Below are 21,305 nucleotides of genomic sequence, written 5' to 3' on the forward strand. Positions count from 1 at the left end.
TGAATAGGTTCCTCATCACATGAGGAGCTGACAGATGTAAAAAGGACATACTCTTTGCTGCAAGCTTTTAAACTATGTATGGTACATAAATTGAGTTAAGTCCCAGGATCACAAGTTTGGAGGAGATTGGGAGCTTTTGTTTTAATACCATTTGTTGTAGTTCGGGGGGGGGGTGGAGGGGGGAAATGCAATCTGGTTTTATTGCTTTGGTTCCACACCAGTGATATCAGTACTGAAAACGCCATTAAACTTTGATGGCCCGGGTCTTTTTTTTCCTCTTGTGTGGCTTAGATGCAGGGATTTTTTGTTTGTTTTTGCTGTTTTGTTTCTTTGTTTTTTTCCTTCAAATTAAAAAAAAAATGTCAAGCCTTAAATCTGTACCTCCTAGGTAAGACATTTTTTTTAAGGAGAGATTAAAAGAATTTCGTAGTAAGTTAAGACAAAGAGACAAAATGAAGCCATGGAAGTAGGATAAAGAAAGAAGGATGCTCTTGCCCCAAACTGTAACATTTCAACAGGAGCTCTACCAACGAATGGAAACAATTCAGTAAGTTTAGATAGATGCTTTCTCAGTTTAAATTAGTGGTGTTGTGGGGTATCTGTCTCTGCAGAGCTTTGGAAGCTGGAGGTCATTTAGAAACCCCAGGTCTGTTGTAGGCGTTCAATACATACCTAATGGAATGGCCCGAATGCCCTTGGACAAACCAGAAATGTGGACCTGATGATTTTAGATTTCCTTTTGGTCTGTTTCCATCTTCATTTTGTGAAAGTCTGTGGTTTATTGCGTAGGGTTATTCATCCATTGTTCCACTGGGCTGGTGCTGCTGGTTTTTCACAGGCCTTAGCTCTGTGCTAAGCACGCACATTCAGCACGTACTTATATGGAAAAGACATTACAACTGGGGCGCCTGGACGGCCCTGTAGGTTAAGCGTCCAACTCTTGATTTCGGCTCAGGTCAAGATCTCAGGATCTCAGGGTTGTGGGATCGAGCCCCACAGCAGGCTCCTCACTCAGCAGGGAATCTGCTGGAGATTCTCTTTCTCCTCCCACCCACTCCACCCCCACCCCCGCTACCTTGCTCCCTCTCTCTCAAATAAATGCTTTTTTAAAAAAAGAAAGGACATTATCATTGTTTATAAACTAACTGGTATCATTGCTGCCTTACATTATGTGTTTCCAGAATTCCAGATGCAATATAATGTGAATTTTCTGGAGCACTTTAATACTGCCTTGTTAAAATTCATTGGATTATTTTTTACCATCTCTCTGGTATTTTATTGAGGAGAGGTAATTTATTTTCATATCTTCTGTTCCATTTAGTTTAGTATGTGAATTTATTGTCCAATTCGATAATTTTGGTGAAGCGTCCTGACAGCCTTGAGTCATTTCAATGATGCAGAAACCTTGCACCTGGAGAGGATGCTTCAGACTCATGGATGGTTTCAGTGGATAAAACTGTCACTAAAAAATAGTGACGCCACCCTGGGCTGCTGTGTCCAGAGTCATTACTGGTCATTTGTTGATTTTAGATGTTGAAAATGTGGGTAACTCCAGTGTGAAAATGGATACTAAAACTAAATGAAAAGAAAAGCAAGGGTAAATTTCTGAAAGTTAAGTTTCTACAGACTTTCAGAGAAGTCTGTAGGAAGTTAATTTTCTACAGACTTTCAGAGAAGTCTCTTGTCTCCAGATTCTTGTTCATTTCAGCTCTATGACCTCGCTTCGCCCTTTAGTCAAATTTTAGTGTCGTATATATACAGTAATTTGACTGTTGCAAGAAAAATAGGGGAGAGTACAAGATCTTTCCATCTGTAACTATTAAATCATACACCACTTTAAAAAGCCAGTCTCTCATATGGTACAATCAGACCTCATTTGGTACAAATAATTTTAAAAGCCAGTATAGAAATATTTATTATGTGCTGGACATTAGCCTGACTACTTCCAGTGTGACATAGTAGTCTTGTTTAATCCCAGCAACACACTGTGTTGTACAATTGCTACCGTTCTCTTCCTTTTATTTATCAGAAATGTAAGACACAGGGAATGACACACTGAGGGGCTTTGACCAACCCCTTCCTTTCTCGAAGATACAGTCAGGTCTAGACTCCAGGCTCTTGGCTCTTTTTAAGGAATTTACATGGTATTTCTTAAAATAAATATGTTAATTAATAAACATGACCTGGCCCTCTGGGACAATGAATTATCACCATCCTTGACTTCCATATATGTCTAAGGAAGAAGCCCCATGAGACCGCATTTAGTCACACACGCACACACATTTGCTGTGTTTCTGACAGCTGCTGACCAGCGTTAAGATAGCTTTTAGGTTTTCTCTTAAATGTTTATTAAAGAAGATGGTACATACAATTGTTGACCTCATGTTCCTACTATTTCCTTCAAAATAAAATTTTCTTTCAAGATTTTATTTATTTATCTGACAGGAGGAGAGAGAGAAGGAGAGCACAGGCAAGCAGAGTGGCAGGCAGAAGCTGACTCCCCACCGAGCAGGGAGCCAATGCAGGGCTCCGTCCAGGACACTGGGATCATGACGGGAGCTAAAGGCAGACACTTAACCAACTGAGCCATCCAGGCGCCTCTAAAATTTTAGCTTTCAAATTACTTTGTGTCAAAAGATGCACAGAACTGTTAAGTGTGTGAAGTGTAGGTGCTCCATATATAAAAAGTTCAGTTAACTAGTCTCCCTATTGATTGTTGATAAATATAAGGAGTGAAAATTTGAAAAGCTACTTTTCATTTCTCTCAGGGTTTTTGGGTTCTTGTCCTTTACATAGTGGGGCAAAATTTGCCCAAAACTGCTTAGTAGTTACATTTTCTTCTTTTCTTTCTTTTTTAAAAGGATATACTATATTTTATTTTTAAGTTCATCACTATGTCCACTGTGGAGCTTGAACTTATGACCCTGAAATCAAGAGTCACATGTTCCACTGACTAAGCCAGCCAGACTCCCCTCTTTTTCTTCTTTTCTAAATCTTATCTGAGGCACTCTCCGGTTTTCATTTTGTGGGTTAACTGTTAGTCATGAGGCCAATCAAAATGCATTTTAGTTATTTTTTAAAAGTAAACATACAGAACACAAAATTACAAACACTTGGAACATACAACTTAAGTTTGGCAGGTAATTGTGTTGTTTGCTGAATTCCAGCGCTACTACTATTGAAATGTAAACATCACATCTTTATCCTTTGGATATATGGCAACTGTACCATTGGCAAGTGTTAAAAATGCTGTATTCTAACATTGAAAAGATTCGGTCATGGGAAGTTAATCAGTCCCTCCAGAAAATATTTGGTTTTGCAACTTCTTTCAACTCCAGATTTTTCCATTAAAATTAATAAGTGGGGAACTTTTCCAAGATAATATTGCGGTCATAATTTTTAATTTCAAAATAAGTAATACAGAACTGCAGTAGGAGGAGGTCATTCCCCCATATTTCTTAACAGATTAATTATTTTCTGCTGAGGAAATGGAAATAAGAATATAAATACCTATACATATGTGAGGTATGACTATAAAATGATACTACATTTAATAAGAAGTAGGAAATTATGCATTCATATGAGTATTGTCTGTTGCAAAATGGTTATCTGGAGAGATTAAATGATATCAATATTCAGAACAGTTTTGGGAAAGTCTTGTACAGCTTTTTTATGTAACTCTCTATTCTGTGAATGTGGGTTTGATTTATGATGCTATCAAAAGTCATGTGCAGACCAGTTGGGTGAGGAGACCTGACACCACACATAGAGAATATGCTAGAAGTGTAAAGTAATCAGACACAGTTTATCGGAAACTCCCAGACCAATTACTGAAGCTCTCCTCCAAGTGGGACTCCCAGGATGCCTTGACCAGTGGAGGTGGTTGGAAGTATGATGTGCGGTCTTGGGGCAAGCCTGCACCTCTGCTGTCTTGTCCTTCTCGCTGGCTTCGAAAGTTCTCCACTGAATGAGTCCCTGATCTTTGCTAAAACCTAACCTTGGATTTTTCGATTGTCCAATATCATTTCCCTTTTGGGGCCCCATTTTCCTGGCCTGCAGTGGTCCCCAATGCCATGAACCCATCCTTTGTCCCTTGAATAGGTTATCACCCTCCTCCCATTTGTACCTTGCTTGTTCCAACTGAGATGAAGGAGGCTCTCTCCCCAGAGGAGTCCTTGCCTCCTCTCTTCTTTACTAGTGCTAAGGTTGGAACGTTTAACACCACTGCATCATTCATTTTGCCTTATTCCCTATCACTAAACCTGGGGCACATTCCTTAGGCAGTTTTGTTCTGTGGCTGCATATATGGTAGAACCACAGAATTTTCCACACTTGCTAACATTTTGTTACATTTGCTAGGGCTGTTTTTTAAAATAAATTGTTATTTTGTTTAATAAATGTTAAAGGTTCAAGTAAAACACTGCCCCCACCCCAGTACCTTTCTGCTCCTTCCCTCCAGAGAGGGAACTTACCCTTCAAAGTCGCTTGCTGTCATTTCCATGTCACTGCAGGCCTCTGATACTTTATGTGAAATTCTAGAGCCCAGTGTGTTTGGGAATTAATTTTCATATTTTAGAAAGGTAACGGGATCCCTGTACTTTCCCTGACAGCCCAGCAGCACCTGGGCCAGCGGCTCACAATCAAATATATCAATATTTCTATAGAAGCCTGAATCAACATTCCCACTAAGTGGATTGAATGCATATTTTAAATAGCTTTCCATGAGCTCAGTTGATGCTGGGCCATCGGAAGGGATTCCTGTAGTCTTAAGAATAAACTTCAGGGTTTTAGGGTTTTGCAGTCCTGGATACAGAACTGTGGACATTGATTTTCCTCTGAGATCTATGTACAGATTCTTACTTACATTTTTTTATTAGCTAATTTCCTTATCTTCACTTTGATCATTAAGGCTTCTCTCCTGCTTACGGTGATTTTATTATTCTTTTCCTGATTGCTTGAGTTGACTTAGATTGTGTTTTATTTGTTGTTTTTTTTTTCCCCAGCAAAAAGTGTTTAAGGCTGTGCTTATACTCTTCTGAATAGAGATTTGGTTTAACTCATAAGTTTTTCCAGTAGCGTTTTCATTTTTATGGCTTATAAAACAATCTCATTACATTACAAAAATTCCTCTTTGTCTCTGTATGGACTTATAAGGTGTTTTATAATTTCAAGGTATGAGGGTATTTTTAAGCTTTAGTCATTAATTTCTAGTGTTACTGCATTGTGATGCTTCAGTGTTTATGAAGTGCATTTATTGTTAAACTAATGACAGCTTTAAAAAAAACTTAAAACTGAGATTTCGGATGAGTGTTAACTTTACAAATTTGCTTATTCTAATCATGTTTCTCTTGCTCAAAAATTTCTCAGTCTCTTTTGTTAGAATTGCTTATAGAGTTTACCTCCCAGTGAAAACAAAAAGAAAAGTCTGTTTGCTTTATAGTTCTATTTCTCAGATTGATTAAAAACAGTGTTATTTAATTACTCTCTTTTTCTATGTTACCTTTCTCTAAGTATGAAGTGACAGTTTTCAGAAAGCAAATCTATATGCAAGAAATTTAAAAAACCACCACTGCAGCTGCTTTAACAAAGGAAAAGAGGGGAGGGGATATATGCTATGGTGAGTGCTGTGAATTGTGGAAGACTGATGAATCACAGACCTGTACTTCTGAAGCAAATAATACATTATATGTTAATAAAAAGAGAAAGAGAGAGAGTGAGAGAGAGAGAGAGAGAGAGAAAAGAGGGAGTCTTAGCCAAAGGAAAAAAGGAAGAAAAAAAATTCCAAATTTTAAAATAATGGCATTAGTGAGAAAAATATCTTCATCTCTTCACCTTTTCACCCAAGGCACATATCAATGTATCGACAGCATGCCTTGTAAAGGAAGATCTCATTATGTTATTTATAATCACACATCATAAAAGTCATTTTATGTTACTCACCAGAAAGCCACAGTATTTAATTGTGAGCAGTGTTCCAAGCAAGGGTACCATACTCAGTTGAGAACTAATCTGTCATTTCATGCACCCAGATTATCCAGGTATCACTTTCTTGCCTTGGCTTTGAACAAGTCCTCCCCATTTTCCGAGCCTGGATTTTCTGCAAGAGAGGAAACTATCTTTTGGGAAATGGTCATGTAGACAAATGAGACGAAATATGGAGGGCATTTTGACCTCACAGAGAAAGCAGTAAGGGTATACATTTAGACACTAATTATTATAATTATAATGTGAAAGGGAAACTATAAAATGGTGATGTCACCCAGGTTCACTGCTTTGATTGTGAATTCACTTGAATTTGAATTCACTTTCTCACACGGTCCTCTAACCTCCCTGTGGTTTGTTGTAGTCCTCCTCTTCCTCCCAGGAGAAGCTGCATCAGTTACCCTACCAGCCAACGCCAGATGAATTGCACTTCCTGTCGAAACATTTTTGTACTACCGAAAGCATTGCCACAGAAAACAGATGCAGGAACACGCCTATGCGCCCCCGTTCCCGAAGTCTGAGGTAGGTGGACCTGATTGAAAAGTGTTACTTAATTGGATTATCTGTTTTTAACCATTTCAAGGGAAATCGTCTTTTCCTCTATTTCATCTATGTGTGAATTGATTTGTGCACTACCCCAAATATCGTGTGATTTTTCCAATCTCTACGTGATATTGGTAATTACCACTAAAAGGCATCTTACTGTTTTTCTTTATTTTTTCCTATTTTTTAAAAAATAATATTTATTTTTTTGACAGAGGCACAGCAAGAGGGGAATATAAGCAGGGGGAGTGGGAGAGGGAGAACCAGGATCCCCGCTGAGCAGGGAACCCAATTCGGGTCTAGATCCCAGGACCCTGAGATCATGACCTGAGCCCAAGGCAGATGCTTAATGACTGAGCCACCCAGGCGGCCCTCTGTTTTTCTTTGAATTTCTTTCAATTTGTAAATTGGGAGAGTAGCAATAATCATGATGGACTAAAGAGACCTCCTGTAAAACCTTCTTGCATTGGAAATTTCAAGTCAATCTAACTGTGGTACAGGAGCACTTAGTGTGCTTATTTTAAGATGAGTAAGCTTGGCTAAAAAGGAAGGACAGCAAAAAAAAAAAAAAAAAAGATTTTTCCTTCAGATTCCACATTATAAAAGTTCATCTATATTTTTCATCTTTCTTCCCTTCATGAGTTTTTACTTTTTCCAAGCTTATGAATAAATTATTAGGAATTTATGTCCCTTCAATTTTGACATTGAGTAGGGCCAGAAATATAGAGAGATAGTTTGATGTGTTTTACAGGTTGTTGTTTTGGGGTTTTGTTGTTTTTGGTTTTTTTTTTAGGATGTAGACTCTAAAACAGATTTGTGTTCAGGATGTTCATTAGGGGGTGCTTAGGATTTATCCCATGTGAGGAAGGCCAGCAAGCTGACTTGAGCAGAAAGAACTCTAGGTGCCACACAGCTGACTCCACAGGGAGCTCTGGGTGTGGCATGACCGTCAGAGTTATCCCTCTCTGCCAAATGGCCCTTACTTTTTATGCCTACCTCAGTTGCTGAGTGCGGTACCCTGAGAAGGACTTGGCCTGGGTGAGGTGACTGCAGCTGAGGCCATCTTTGAAGGGACTGATGGCTGATGGCTTCTGTAGTCCCAACTGCTGGGGCAGCAGGTCCTTCTCTGCAGGATGATCAAGGCAGTCCATCTCCACAGTATGAAGCTTGCAGCTGTAGAATTGATATACTTTCCTGTTGAAGATTTTACTGTAAAAATAGTTTGTCAGGTATTCAGTTGAATATCAAAGTTTGCTGATAAGGGTTTTCCCCTTTGTACTTCTTTTTTTTTAAAGTAAACTCTATACTGAACATGAAGCTCAAACTCATGACCCCAAGCCCAAGAGTCTCATGCTCTACTGACTAAGGCAGCCAGGTGCCCCTGGCTGGGATATTATTTAGGATAATAAACTGATAGTTAATGTACCCACATTGAATGATTTGGCAACGTGTTGTTATTTTGAGTTAGGGAATAAAAGTTCAATGTTATGAATTCATTTAGGGACATTGTGTTTTACCAATGGGTGCCCATTTTATGGTTTTATGAAAGGAGTTCCTTGGGTATCTAGTACAGGCTGTATTCTCCCAGAAGGGTAAACACCATCCTCACTGAGGTTGCCCAACTCTGTAACACTAGGAAGAAACATGCTATTGAAAGGAAGAAGAGCACACAACAGTTCCATGCCTCTGTTTCATATTGTACGTAATGCTGACTTCAGCACCCCAGAGAGATCTTTGTGAGGCTAGAAAATGGATTTCAGTGGTGACACCTGTGCCGTGGAAGACCGTCAGACCTCTTCAGTGGCACGTGGCAGAGCGCAGGTGTCGGAAAAAAGTGTGAAATTGCACTGTTCAGTGTGTCCTCGATGTTGCTGTTTGGAACGATCTTATTTTGTTTTATATTGCAATTCATTAATTGGTTTCCAGAACAATAGAAATGCATTCTACATACAGAATATAATCTCGATTTAAGAACGTTTCTGAACTCCTTTATATTGTAGCTCTCATTACTTCGTGGCATTCCATTTCTAGAGCTTCCTTTTTGAATCCTGTTCAGGGTGTCACTGTTTGTGGGTATTTATGTATGTACTAATGACTGATTTTGTAGTTTATTACCTAATATTCTTTTCTTGCAAAGGTTGTATAGTACTTTGATCCAACCAGTTGTTTATAAATAAAAAGCTTATTTTCATTTCATGCTGAGGCAAGTTTCAAAGGGTAATTTGCTTTGCTTGCAGCCCTGGACGTTCTCCCGCCTGCTGTGACCATGAAATAATTATGATGAACCATGTCTACAAAGAGAGGTTCCCAAAGGTAATGAACTGAATTGAAGATGTCTAGCATCTAAATCAACGGGCAATATGGGTGTAGGTGGTTTGTTATGGGAAGGCATGGGCCAATCCCGTAGTAATGAGTTACTGTATAAGGTGGTTTGTTATGGGATAAGGTGGTTTGTTATGGGAAGGCATGGGCCAATCCCGTAGTAATGAGTTATTGTATAGAACAGCACCACAGCTTCTAAGAAAGGTAAAAATTACTGAACAATTTTTCTTTAAATGGCTGAGCACTAACCACACTTTCTGTGTGCTGAACTCCCTCTAGAGCAAATCCTGCCAGTTGCCCAACCCACGGGGTGGGCCTGGTGGGGTGCCACAGGGAGAGGGAAACTCTGCTCCCACATGCTCGCTTGCCCATTGTCTGGGCCTGCTGTATAGCGTCAAGGGCAATCCTTTTCCTTCCTTAGATGCCTGGAGAGTGGTATGTGATGAACGTCTTTTTTTCTTAAAAAACAAAACAACCTCCCAAAAACCTCATTTTTCTTTTCCGTGACTTCCTGTGTCTTCAGCAATTATATGTCTAACCCTATTAATTTAGAAGAGAAGGTGCAGTTGCAATGTTCCCCAATAGAATGGCAAAGGGAATTCACACTGAGCCCGAAAAGACTTGCTGAAGAGTTGCTGACAGACGCCCCAGCTGCGGAAAGCTGCCGTTTGACGCTCCCCGTCCCTGGCTTGCATGACCTTTCCCCTAGTGCTCCTGCACAGTCAGGAGAAGACTACCTCTCCATTGTGTTCCTGTTCCTCCCCAGCTACTCGTGTAGCCCTAGGCAAGAAAACGAAAGGAAATCTCTGGTTTCATAAATCACAAGTAGAGTACTTATTATTTGTAATGAACCCAACATTGATGTCATTGATTAAAGCCATCTTAGCTATTAATTACCTGTCCCTTGTCACCGGAGAAATAGGTCCTGACTCTTCATAGTCAGTGCTGGTTGGGATTTTAGAGAGGAGCAGGAGGCAGAGGGCACCCCTCTCTGCATAGATAATTAATATAACCAGGGGATACTGATTAGACACTAGGGCATCACAGAAAATGAAATCAGAGTTGCAAAGGAAATTTTTGATAGATGTACCCAAGGAATCTCCTTGGCCTTTTGTACAAGATGTAGCTTTTTGAGAGAAGGGTAAGGATGTTCCTGCTGCATTTAAACCTACTGAACAAAATGACTCTTGGCCCACCCTGCGGAATTCCAGCAACAGTCCTGAGTTTTGAATAGGTAAAAATTTAACTGGATATTGTTGAACATCCATGTGAAAGAAAGAGCCCACGATTTAAAATGAAAACATAACAATGCACAGTATTGTTTGGCTTATTTGAAGAAGCTGACATAGACCATTTTATATTTGATAGGATAGAAAAAAAATCATTATCACCCTTGGATAGTCAGTTTCCCTTCACATCTTTCTTCCATGAGACAAGGCTGCTGTTGCTGCTTTAAAAAAAAAAAAAAATTCAAATGAGCATTAGTTGTTATATCCAACTGATAAATCACTGAATTCTACCTCTGAAACTAACATACAGTATTTGATAATTGAATTTACATAATTTTTTTAAAAAAACAGACTATTTTTTAGAGCAGTTTTAGGTTCACAGTGCAGTTGAACTGAAAGTACCAAGAATTGCCATATACCCCCGACCATGCCTCCGCAACACCCTCCCCATTCTAGCACACCCATCCAAATACCCTCCCCCCAGGAATATCCCCCATCAGAGCGGTCCATTTATTAACAATCGATGAACCTGCCTTGACACATCATAATCACCCCAAGTCCGTAGTTAACATTTAAGGTTCACACCTGGAGGTGTATTCTGTGGGTTTTGACAAGTATATAAGGATGTTGTGTATACACAATTAGTTTTGAGAAATCTGTTTCATAATTTGTGGAGGCCTCTGAAAATGCTACATAAATGTGATGATTGTCCGTATGTGTGTTTTGTTGTATTTCATCTGTGTGTGCACGTCTTCTCTAACTAGGCTACAGCTCAGATGGAAGAACGTCTGAAGGAAATTATCACCAGCTACTCCCCTGACCACGTACTTCCTCTAGCAGATGGAGTCCTTAGTTTCACTCACCATCAGATTATTGAACTGGCTCGAGATTGCTTGGATAAATCCCACCAGGGTCTCATCACCTCACGATACTTCCTTGAATTACAGCACAAATTAGATAAATTGCTACAAGAGGTATGAACCACATACCATGTAAAGTTTTCTGATTCGTTTTGCTTTTCTGCTGAAAAAAGAGAAATTTCATGAGTGCATTTGCTTACACGTTTTAACCGTGAGATAGAGTTCATATTTGGAGGGAAGCGAAGAAGAAGAAAAAACTGATTGCTACTTTCTATAAATTGATTGTCATCATCATTTATAGTAATAGAAAGTTAATGTAATAACCATTATAGGAACCTCAGGATCTAACCATCTATGGCTCTGGGATAAGTAGATTGTGAAGGATTTTGAGGCAGTGATTTTTCCCCCTACCCCCAACCATAAAGTTATAAATTGCCTGAGTACGTGTGTGTTATTTGAGGATGCTATCTAGTCCTAATATCTGAAAAAGCTAAATGGAAAACGGCTGGCTTCTTCCAGGCCTGTGTCCTATTAATTGATCTGCACGTGGTATTGGGCAGTAAATGGTAACTTATATTTTCATTAGTGTCAGTTCCTCTTCTAACGAAATATCCAATTTCCAAAAGACAGATAAACATAGGGCCTGCCTGAGCCAACCCCTTGATTGCTTAGCTCCTGATAACAACCAGGACAGGAAGGAATGTGTATGGTAGAATGCAATTAGTGTATATATTGCTCTACTGACTGAAATTGATCAGCCACAACCTATAAGTAAAACCTGTTTAGCCTATATATTCGGTATTGTAGTTCTCTACCTCACAGGGCAGAAGCTATGCCCATGTCAGCATGATTGTACGTGTTTTTCTCTAACCGTGAATATGTAAATAATTGCGTGGACCTGAAGGAAAATAGTAGCATCCTAGTTTTCTGGAAATTATCAGTCTGCCCCAACTGAGTTTAGTTCTGGTGAGATCTCTCTCTGACCGACAGCCACTATTTTTCTTTTCTTCCCCATCCCAACATCCCGACAGAGTTTTCTGTACTTTGTTCCCATTACTCATATTTCAGCCTATCGTGGTCCATTAAGGCAGTGTTTCTCACCATATTTTAGGGCTGGTAAATACGTTGTTTTTGGGTTTTGGTGTTCATTTCCAATTTGTCTTGCACCTGTTCTTCCGCATATTAAAATGAAAATAAATGTATAGGAAAATGATCGTGCATTTGGATGTATAAGCAATGTAAAAATATAAGAGCTGCTAAGTGCTTACTCTCAGTAACTTTACTCACGTCATCACAGACTGATGGCTCAGGGACTGCCTGCAGCATAGGCTATAGTGGCCGTGTGGGCAGGGATTTTGTCTGTTTTGTGCATCTAGAATAACGTCTAACTCATAGGAGAACGCTTGTGGAGTGAATGGCTTCTGACCTCCTCTCACTGAACTCATTGAAGTCGATTCTCCTCCTTATTGTCCTATCCACCACACATTCTCTCAGAGCAGCCTGTTTAACTGAATATTATTAGATTTAGCAATACTAAAGTTTTCCCTTTCTCTCTTGCTAACCCCTCCCCCTCCTTTCAAGATATTCTTATTCTTGGTACCTCGGTTTCTTCTCTGCTTCTTCCAAGGGCTCTTCTAACTTGTGTTTTCTGGAAGTTAGCTTTCCCATATCTGATTGGTGGCCCACGGCTCCTCCCCACTTGAGATATCTTGTTGGCTATCTTAAAGACCCATGAACTCTAATGGCTTCCATTCTGCATCTCAGATCAGCAGCTCTCTCTTAGATTTCAAATTCATGTGTCTGCCTGGCTGTTGAGTATCTCTCCACCAAGGCGGTAATCCTAACCCCCACATTCTTGCTCCTATGAGGCTATAAGAACATCTATCTAAGAGTCTTCAGTGACTCCATTCCGCCTACAAGTAAAAACCCTAACATGGCCCATTGAGCACAATGCATTTTGTAATGATCTGTTTTGGGGTTTCACTTAAACAGCATGAGAGGGCTCTTTGAAAGGAGAGGGGGCTCAGAGGGAGAAGCAGGGTCCCTGCTGAGTAGGGAGCCCGACGCAGGACTTGAGCCTAAGACCCTAAACTCATGACTTGAGCTGAAGGCAGATGCTTAACCAACTGAACCACCCAGGCGCCCCAAATAGTGCATTTTTAAACAGAAGAAGCAGATAAGAGAGTATCTGTATAGTCAGCTTCTGTGAGATACTCCTGTAATTCCACATACATGTCCCAGAATATTACTAAAATTACTAGTTTAGTCCTGCCTTTTTCATGCCTTCAGAGGCTTTCTCTGAAAAGGATAGAATCAATGTCCAGAGTGATTTGCTTTGAAATCTGCCCCCAGTGGGGTTCCTGGATGGCTCAGTCAGTTGGCCATCCAACTGTTGATTTCAGCTCAGGTCCTGATCTTGGGGTTGTGGGGTCAGCCCCACACTGGATTCTGCACTCAGCGTGGAGTCTCCTGTCCGTCTCCTTCTGCCCCTCCCTCCTGCTCATACTCTCTCTTTCTTTCTCTGTATCTCTAAAACAAATAAATAAAATCTTTAACCCCTCCCCACACACACTGAATTTTATTTCTGTTTAACAGACCTGGCAGATTGTTTCATGGCAGTTATTAAAAAAAAATTCATAGCTTTCAAAAATCATGTGAATGCACCATGTAAGAGACAAAAATTGTTGATTTTGAGGTTGCCTGGATGGCTCAGTTGGTTAAGCGTCCAACTCCTGATCTCAGCTCAGGTCATGATCTCAGGGACCTGAGATGAAGCCCTGTGTTGGGCTCCACGCTGGGTCCAAGCAGGTTGAGGCCTGCTTAAGATTCTTTCTCCTCTCCCTGCCCCTCACATGCTCTCTTTCTTTCTCTTTCTCAAAAAAAAGTGATTAGTTAATTAATTGTTGGTTTTTAGGAAAATTTGTCTTTTCAGCAGAGAAGCATGTATATTTGTGGTATGAAGAGCAAGTTTTGGTTATGAATAGGAATTTCTTATTTATCTTCACAGATAAACATTTCCTTCAGTCCTTTTTTTTTTTTTTTTTTTTTCCCTTGTGGGAAAATTGAAACAGTCTTCAGAATCGCATCAACAGTGTCCTTCCAGGGTTTGGAGCTAAACAGTCACAGGGGAACTTGTGCCTTTTAGATGGAGTCTTATTATGGGAATTGCCTTGGCCTTCCCCAGGATGCAGTTGTTGTCACTTCCCAGCTGTGGCATTGTGTGCCTGCAGGGTATCTCCTGGCTACTTTCCCCATTGTCAGTTTTTTGCAGACCCAGGCAGGGTCCCCCTGCAGCTTTGAACAGCTTGATTTAACTGATGTCTTTTTAAAGTCCCCAGGTCTAGGTCAATTCCAGATGAATGCTTTTATGTCTCCCTGTGTTTTCTCTCTTAGGTGTATTTGCCAAAGAAAATACTATACATAGGAAACTATAACCTACTCAAATATGGGTCTCAGTATTTTTTATAGCAGCCAACACTTAAAATACAAACACAGGGTATCCATTAGTGTTGGCGCTTGCTGTTGGCAGCCTGGAAACTCTCTCTCTTCTCATGCTAACTGTATAATTTTGTTTGGTGTTGTCTTAACAAAACTCCCTTCCCAATACTGTTAGTAGATAAAATGTTGTTTGAGTTAACATTACCCATTGTGTGTTTTGGCCTTAGTTACAGCTGATAATTCTTAGAAGTAAGAAGTAGGAATGAACTGATTATTTTTACAGTTTTTAAAATGGAATTTGTGTAATCTAAACTAACTAAAGATTTTTTAAGATACAGAGTTCTTTTTTCTCTTTGAAGAGTTCAGCAAAACACATTCGGGCTTTTTAGATTTTCTTTATATTCCTGAATTTGTAAAGCAGTAATTAGTACAGTAAGAGGAAATTCTGTATGTAGCCCACATTGTCAATCACGAAGTTAGGTGGCTTTTTTGTTTCATCTGTAAGATTTTCTGTTTAGTTTTGATTAAGAAGAAGCTATAAAGAAGGCATATAACCATGCTTCTTGGCATTTGTTATCTCTTCCAAAGTCTCTCTTTGGTGTAAAACAAAAATTGGAAAGAAAACCTAAGGCAGTTTAAATATTACGTATAACTCCTTATACATGTCTTAACATCCCAACCAATTGCTAGGACCTGTAGTTGTTGCTACAAGTTGGTTTTTTTTTAAACGCATTCTGTTCCACAATTATTCACCAGCGGTCATTTTCCCCTGTGTTTTTTTTTCTTTGAAATGTTGGCTCTTTTGCTTTAACCTATATATGTTTCCTATACCTACATTTTGGAAAGTTGCCTTTGATTTGATGGCTTAAAATTCGTAGACCTGTTACCACTAAGTTTAATAATTTTTCACAGATTTAGTCTGCCACTTCTTTTCATGAGAGGGTTGGTTCTTAGACTAAAGCACCTTCAAGAATGATTTTAAATATTTATTAGTATGTCTGTGAAATTATGTTCTATTGTACCAGCATCTTCTCGATGTGTGTTTTTTTAGTCCCTAGAGGAAAGTAAATCATGACAATTTAAAAATTATGACAGCCTTAAAGTGAGTTGGCATAAAAGTTTACATGTTTAAACTTGTACAACTTTGGTTTTATGACTGCCTTGATACTGATTTACCTCATTTCTTCAAGAAAATATCATTGAAAATTTAAATGATTCAAACTGAGTTTTATTCTCAGGATATTTTTTGTGCTTGATGAGGCAGCATGTAACATAAAATTTAAAAAGATGGAAAGTCAGTTAAATTTTACTGAGTTGAGTGCCTAGGTATTATTTATTCAATATATGAAACCAAATTTGTATGTGTGTGTCTGAGTATAAATGTTATCCCCCTAACATTTGAAGTAAGCAATGCATGCTTCTTACACATTATAACATAGTGAATTTATAAGCTAATTGTGGTACACATGTAAAATCTATTTCATAACATAAATATGTTAAATGCCGACAATAACAAAAGCAGACCTTCACTATATTAGCCATTTCATACTTCATTTTGCAACATCTGGCAAATCAAGTCTCCTTATCTGCCCCTCACTCCACGTGTACCATGGGCTTAATGTGTCATAATCTGTTAATCTCTCCATCATTCATGGTTCACATTGAGAGTTTCGATGTTTGATTTTTAACACAGAATAAATCAAAGTTTTACAGATGAAATTTAGCTAATAGAGCCATTTTGTAGATAAAGAAGTTTAATGGTGTCCATTTGTGAAGCGATAATGTTCGCTTATCAATCCTTGAAAAGTATTTTCTAAATCACTTGATTTTCAAATATTTGCAATTATCTGGTTAATGTACTTGGCTGATTTCCTTTTCCATTTAGTAGAGCAACCCTGTCTCACCTTTCTTTTCGTTGCTTTCTCACAGGCTCATGATCGTTCAGAAAGTGGAGAATTGGCATTTATTAAACAACTAGTTCGAAAGATCCTAATTGTTATTGCCCGCCCAGCTCGGTTATTGGAGTGCCTGGTAAGTTGCCCCTAGATGGAAATCCATTATTTATTGTTAACTGTGGGAAAGCAGTGACCATCAGAAACCTCCAGTTTCATTTGCCTTCAAAGACCAGAGTTAAATGGAAAGAGTGCACAGGAGCTACAACTTGTGAATGTTTATGAGCACATCCCCATATAATTTTGTTTTCTGGTTTTAAGTAAAAATTCTAGGACTTGTGCTGTATTGAATGATAATCATATCACATTCTGTTCGAAGTGGAAATATCATCGTGAACTAATGGGCTTAATCTTATCTCAGCACCATTACTGTGTGACAGCTCATTTAAAACACTTGCTGGGCCTCACTTTTTTGGAGTTGGCAAGATGCAGAGAGGGAAATCAGAGAGAGGGTTTATCATAACCTGCAGTTACTGGTATTTGTTCTTAAAATGCGGCACGTTAGAAACAGATGCTCGGCAGCAACCCACTTGGGAGAGTATAGTAGCGTCCCATATAGACTGGAAGAAGAAAAACTTTCAGAGATGAGTTCATTTGGTCCATTATATTGTCCTTGGTCATTTTCCTACTTTACAATTTTTCTTTCATGTAATTTTGGCTGAAATTTCAGTCCACACTGTGAACAAATATGAAGCTTTGAAGATAAGACTAGTTTTAAGGGGCTTAACATAGTATCAGCACTCACTTTTAAGTTCTGCTAGCCATTAAAGTATTGGTAACACTCCATGCAGTATGGCTTTTCAGAATGATACATTCACACATATACATATCGGGTGGTATTGCTAGGGTTTTGACCTTATTTTGATTAACATGCATAGCTTTTTATAATAGTGAAATGTTCACAAGCCCCATAAATATATACCAATGCACAGTGAGTCATGTGAGAGGGGAAATCTTGAGGAAATGGGGAGGGGCATGGCGGAGTAGGTGTTTCCATCAGTGGCCAGGACCCTTAGAACCACAGATTCAAAAGCACCATTTGGCATTGTCTCTGGAAGGATAAAGGGGAACAAATACTCTGAGAGAACCGTGTGACTGGCAAATGCAGGCAAAAGGAAGTCTCATTTTGTACTACGTCTCCCATTGTACTTTTTTTGAATTATGCACCACATGTTTGTACTTCCTGTATTTGTTTCATTTGGGGGGAAAATAGCATTTAGCATTAAAACTTGTTTCTCTGGACAGCCACAGATATGCTAATAGAAGATTTTGCCTTAAAAGAGGAAATGAATTTTTTCAGTAATCCCTCCTCACCAAAAGTGAAAAAGTAAAAGTATAACCTTTCAGGGATAGAAACAGGTGAACTTAAGAGTAGAATTGAAAATGTTACTGTTCTCAGCACTATTAAAGCTCAAATGAAACTGGAGCTTCAGAGTTTAAGGGGTTGGTTTCCAACCAGTGGTCTTAGTTAGGCCTGCTGTTTCAGGCCTGCGCTTTGTGTCATTGTAGGTTTCTAAAAAGGGCGCTGAGTGTATATGTTGGTTTTGACTTTCCTCCATTTGCAGCAAGATTTTTTTTTACATGGCCTTTAGAAACCCTTGAGTGATTCTTAGGTGAAATGCTGATATTCTAAAGTTGTCTAGTTGGGGTACTAATCAAAATGGGAAACATCTTGAGGGGATAAAATCTAGGAAATTTAACTAAAAATAGCCTCTGTGGTTTAAATCTGCAAACATAATTGTATACAACAAGTAAACCTATGACATCGATTTAGAGTGATAGAACTCTAAAGATTTTTATTACATCCTAGAAGTAGCAACCAAAGAGAATAAAATATATAGGCAAAATGTGCTACCAAATTTTAAAAATAGACACAGGTAATAGCATTAGTTTTGTAATTTTGTCTTTCTTAATCTTCACATATCATGAATATTAACTTAATTTTAGAATGTACTGACAAAAAGTGGTAATTTTGATATTTAAAAAAAAATACTTTTGCACCCTTTTGTACTAATGGAGTTTCCTGCAAAACCTTTGAGAATATGGATTCTAGCATTACTCCTTTTGAGGCTGTTTATGCAAAGAGAGAAACTGAATCTTCTGGATGAGATTTTGGATTTAAAAATTTTACTAAAAAAAGCATTATTTGAATTTTAGACATGTTCATTTTCAATAAGATAGCAATAGGATATCTTCAAGGTTGCATTTTAAGGAAATTGGAAGTGGTTCCTCTATGAGTTACCAAGGACATGCATGCATTGCCTTAGAATATGAAAGCCTTCACATATGAAATAAGAATTGCGTACTTTTTAAAAAGTCATTTACTTCCTTCCTGCATAAATAACCCGCAAATGTGTATATTGAGCAAATTTTATTGTGAGAGGAATTTATGTAATAAAACCTCAGAGAATTTTGGCTCAAATAAGTATACATCTGTGTTTGTCTTCTGCTAGGAATTTGATCCTGAAGAATTTTACTACCTATTGGAAGCAGCAGAAGGCCATGCAAAAGAAGGACAGGGTATTAAAACCGACATTCCCAGGTACATCATTAGCCAGCTGGGGCTCAATAAGGATCCTTTGGAAGGTACGTACCTTGGTTGGGCTGACTTTTCACTTGACTGTGCACTACGACTTCAGACAAGAGCTTAGCAAGTCTTTACCTTTTCCACATGATCTAGCTCCATCTGTTGAAAAGTACAAATTTGGGGAACCAGTTGTGCTTTAAAGAAAGAAAGCAGCCCTTCACTATAGGGTTCACAACTCACTACGTTGAGTCCCAAAGAGCGGGTGAACCTGACCCATTTTGTGTTCTACCTAGAGTGTGGGGCTAAGGCCTTGAAATCCCAGAGGTCTCTCAGCCTGACAATACCACAGCATCCTGAGAGGGTTCAGATTACAGACTTCTCTGAGTATTTTTTCTCTTGCGAAGCTCAGTAGGGTTCTTCTCAAGTGTACTTTTAATTTTGAAGATGTTGCTAAAGAAATTAATTATAATTAATTTAAAAGTGACATTTAAAGTAATTGGGGAGTAATGCAACTGATGATAGATTTAGACGAGGCACAGTGGTGGTAGGTAGATTTTTGCATGTAACAAAAAATTGTGAAAAATGGTAATATACAGGAAGGCCAGTGGGGGGAAAATGTTTCTGAAAGCTTACAGGTCTAATGTTATTAAATACACAGAAGACTAAGCACCTTGTTAGTGGTTTTTTAAAAATCTAATACCAGTAAACTACTCCTCTGCCCCCAACCCTTTCCTGCTCTCTATTATTTGGATTAGCCTTTAAAACACTTAAATTACATACCGCCTAAAAAGAGTCAAAAGCAATCAAAGACTCCTTCATTCGAAATCCTCTTCCTGGTTCTTAAAATTGAATTTGCAAACAGCGTTTATCTTGCTCAATTGTTTGTAATGATGGTAACTGTTGGCACAGATATTTTCCCATCTAAAGCCAGGGAACCTGCTGCTCTCTGCCCTGCTCTCCTGTTTTCCCCCGCTTTGTTTGCTCTTACGGCCATCGGATCTTTGCTTCCAGTGAAATGATGCATGCATTCCTGGGAGATAATGCCAGATAAATTTATATTGTCCTGAAAGCAATACCACATCAGATTCATCACTTATCAGAGGCTGGTGGCTGCTTTTCCTGAAAAGTTCCCTGGGGAGAGATATTTTCCCCATGGCTTTTAAATTACCATCTTTACCTTTTTGAATCATGAGTCTTCAGAAATGGTTTAAATCAATGAAATAAAAAGGGCAGATGTTTAATGGTATTTAGATGAGTTTTAAAAATCTCTTCAGGCATTGCAAAACGATGCCTTAGCTTCCTGCTTCAAAAGCTGACTCCTGGTTCCATTCCATTACTACTCACTGCTTGCAAATAATATGTATTTCCCAGATAATAGTTATTTAGCAGAAATCCTATTTAAAACAGCCATCTTTTAATTTTTTTTTTTTTATGAAAATAATTGGAGTGGGAAGGCTGTCAAAGTATATTAGAGTGACTGTTCACGCTGGTAGAGTTGAGGTTGGTTCAGCCCTTGAACTGTAGAGTGAGTGGGCTCTTTGCAGTTTTCTTAACCCGGCAGTAAAGATCACTGTGGGCTGAACTTTGGTAGGTGAATCATCTGAGGCCCATTTATGTGCCTTTATAGAGACTCTAAAAAAAAAATCTTAATGGTGATCTTGGACAAGTTTTGAGTTTAGTGATACAAATTTATCGCTGGGAGTCGTGTTTTTAACTCTTGATGCTTCATATTCTTGATTCCGATCTGACGGTGATTTTTTATCTCTTTGTTACCCCTTAACATGCCATTATTTAGACTCTCATCTACATTTATTACCCCTTCTTGTCAACATTTACACTAACAGACCTACAGCCTGAGCTTTGAAGGTTGGGGGTAAGGGTGGGGAGTGGAAAAGCTCAGGTCTGCACCCTGGCCCCAGCCCTGTGGGCCATGACCTTGACCCTGCAGCTGATGAGCCTTTGTGCCTCAGTATTCTTTCCATAAAACCAGGGAAATGGGACCTATTTGTAGAGTTGTTTTTAGGATTATAGGAGTTCATCTCTCCCCCCAAGATGCAGTAATGCGTAATAAATTTTAGGTACTGTTGCTCTTTTGTTTAAAAGATATTAAAATCCATCTTATCCTTAAGAGTCCCTGAGAGTGAATACATTTGTGCCCACCTCCCAGTCCCCCAATCTAAAGTGCCCATCATACAGGAAGTTGACATCGCTTGAATGACACTAAGAAATCACCTGGTTTGTACTAAGCTCATTTTTATTTTTGAATTTCCCCTACTGGTAAATTAGGAAAGTTAGTGTCAGTCTTCAGTTATTTTAGATTCTGGAGTTTGTTGGTTTTTATCCGAAGACAACACTCCAGTGTTGTTTTGCTTCATATCTTTTATGGGTAATCTCTCCCAAAAAGGATAATGATATTTCTAAGAATATGAATACATGAAATGAGAGTCTAAGG

General features: G+C 38.8%; 1 protein-coding gene across 4 annotated transcripts in view; it reads left to right on the forward strand.

Moving 5' to 3' along the window:
• The window catches only part of LOC111156870 (microtubule associated serine/threonine kinase family member 4), a 555,459-nt gene that overhangs the window by 481,913 nt on the left and 52,241 nt on the right, over positions 1-21,305 (forward strand). For all 4 annotated transcript variants that reach the window (XM_022517982.1, XM_022517984.1, XM_022517985.1 and 1 more), the window contains 5 exons: positions 6,347-6,504; positions 8,763-8,838; positions 10,841-11,050; positions 16,304-16,405; positions 18,780-18,912. In XM_022517982.1, the coding sequence (XP_022373690.1) occupies positions 6,347-6,504; positions 8,763-8,838; positions 10,841-11,050; positions 16,304-16,405; positions 18,780-18,912 (679 nt within the window). The remainder of the gene's footprint in view (positions 1-6,346; positions 6,505-8,762; positions 8,839-10,840; positions 11,051-16,303; positions 16,406-18,779; positions 18,913-21,305) is intronic.

Source organism: Enhydra lutris, unplaced genomic scaffold (genome assembly GCF_002288905.1).
Source record: "Enhydra lutris kenyoni isolate GAN:26980312 unplaced genomic scaffold, ASM228890v2 scaffoldscaffold50, whole genome shotgun sequence".
Lineage (NCBI taxonomy): Eukaryota > Metazoa > Chordata > Mammalia > Carnivora > Mustelidae > Enhydra > Enhydra lutris.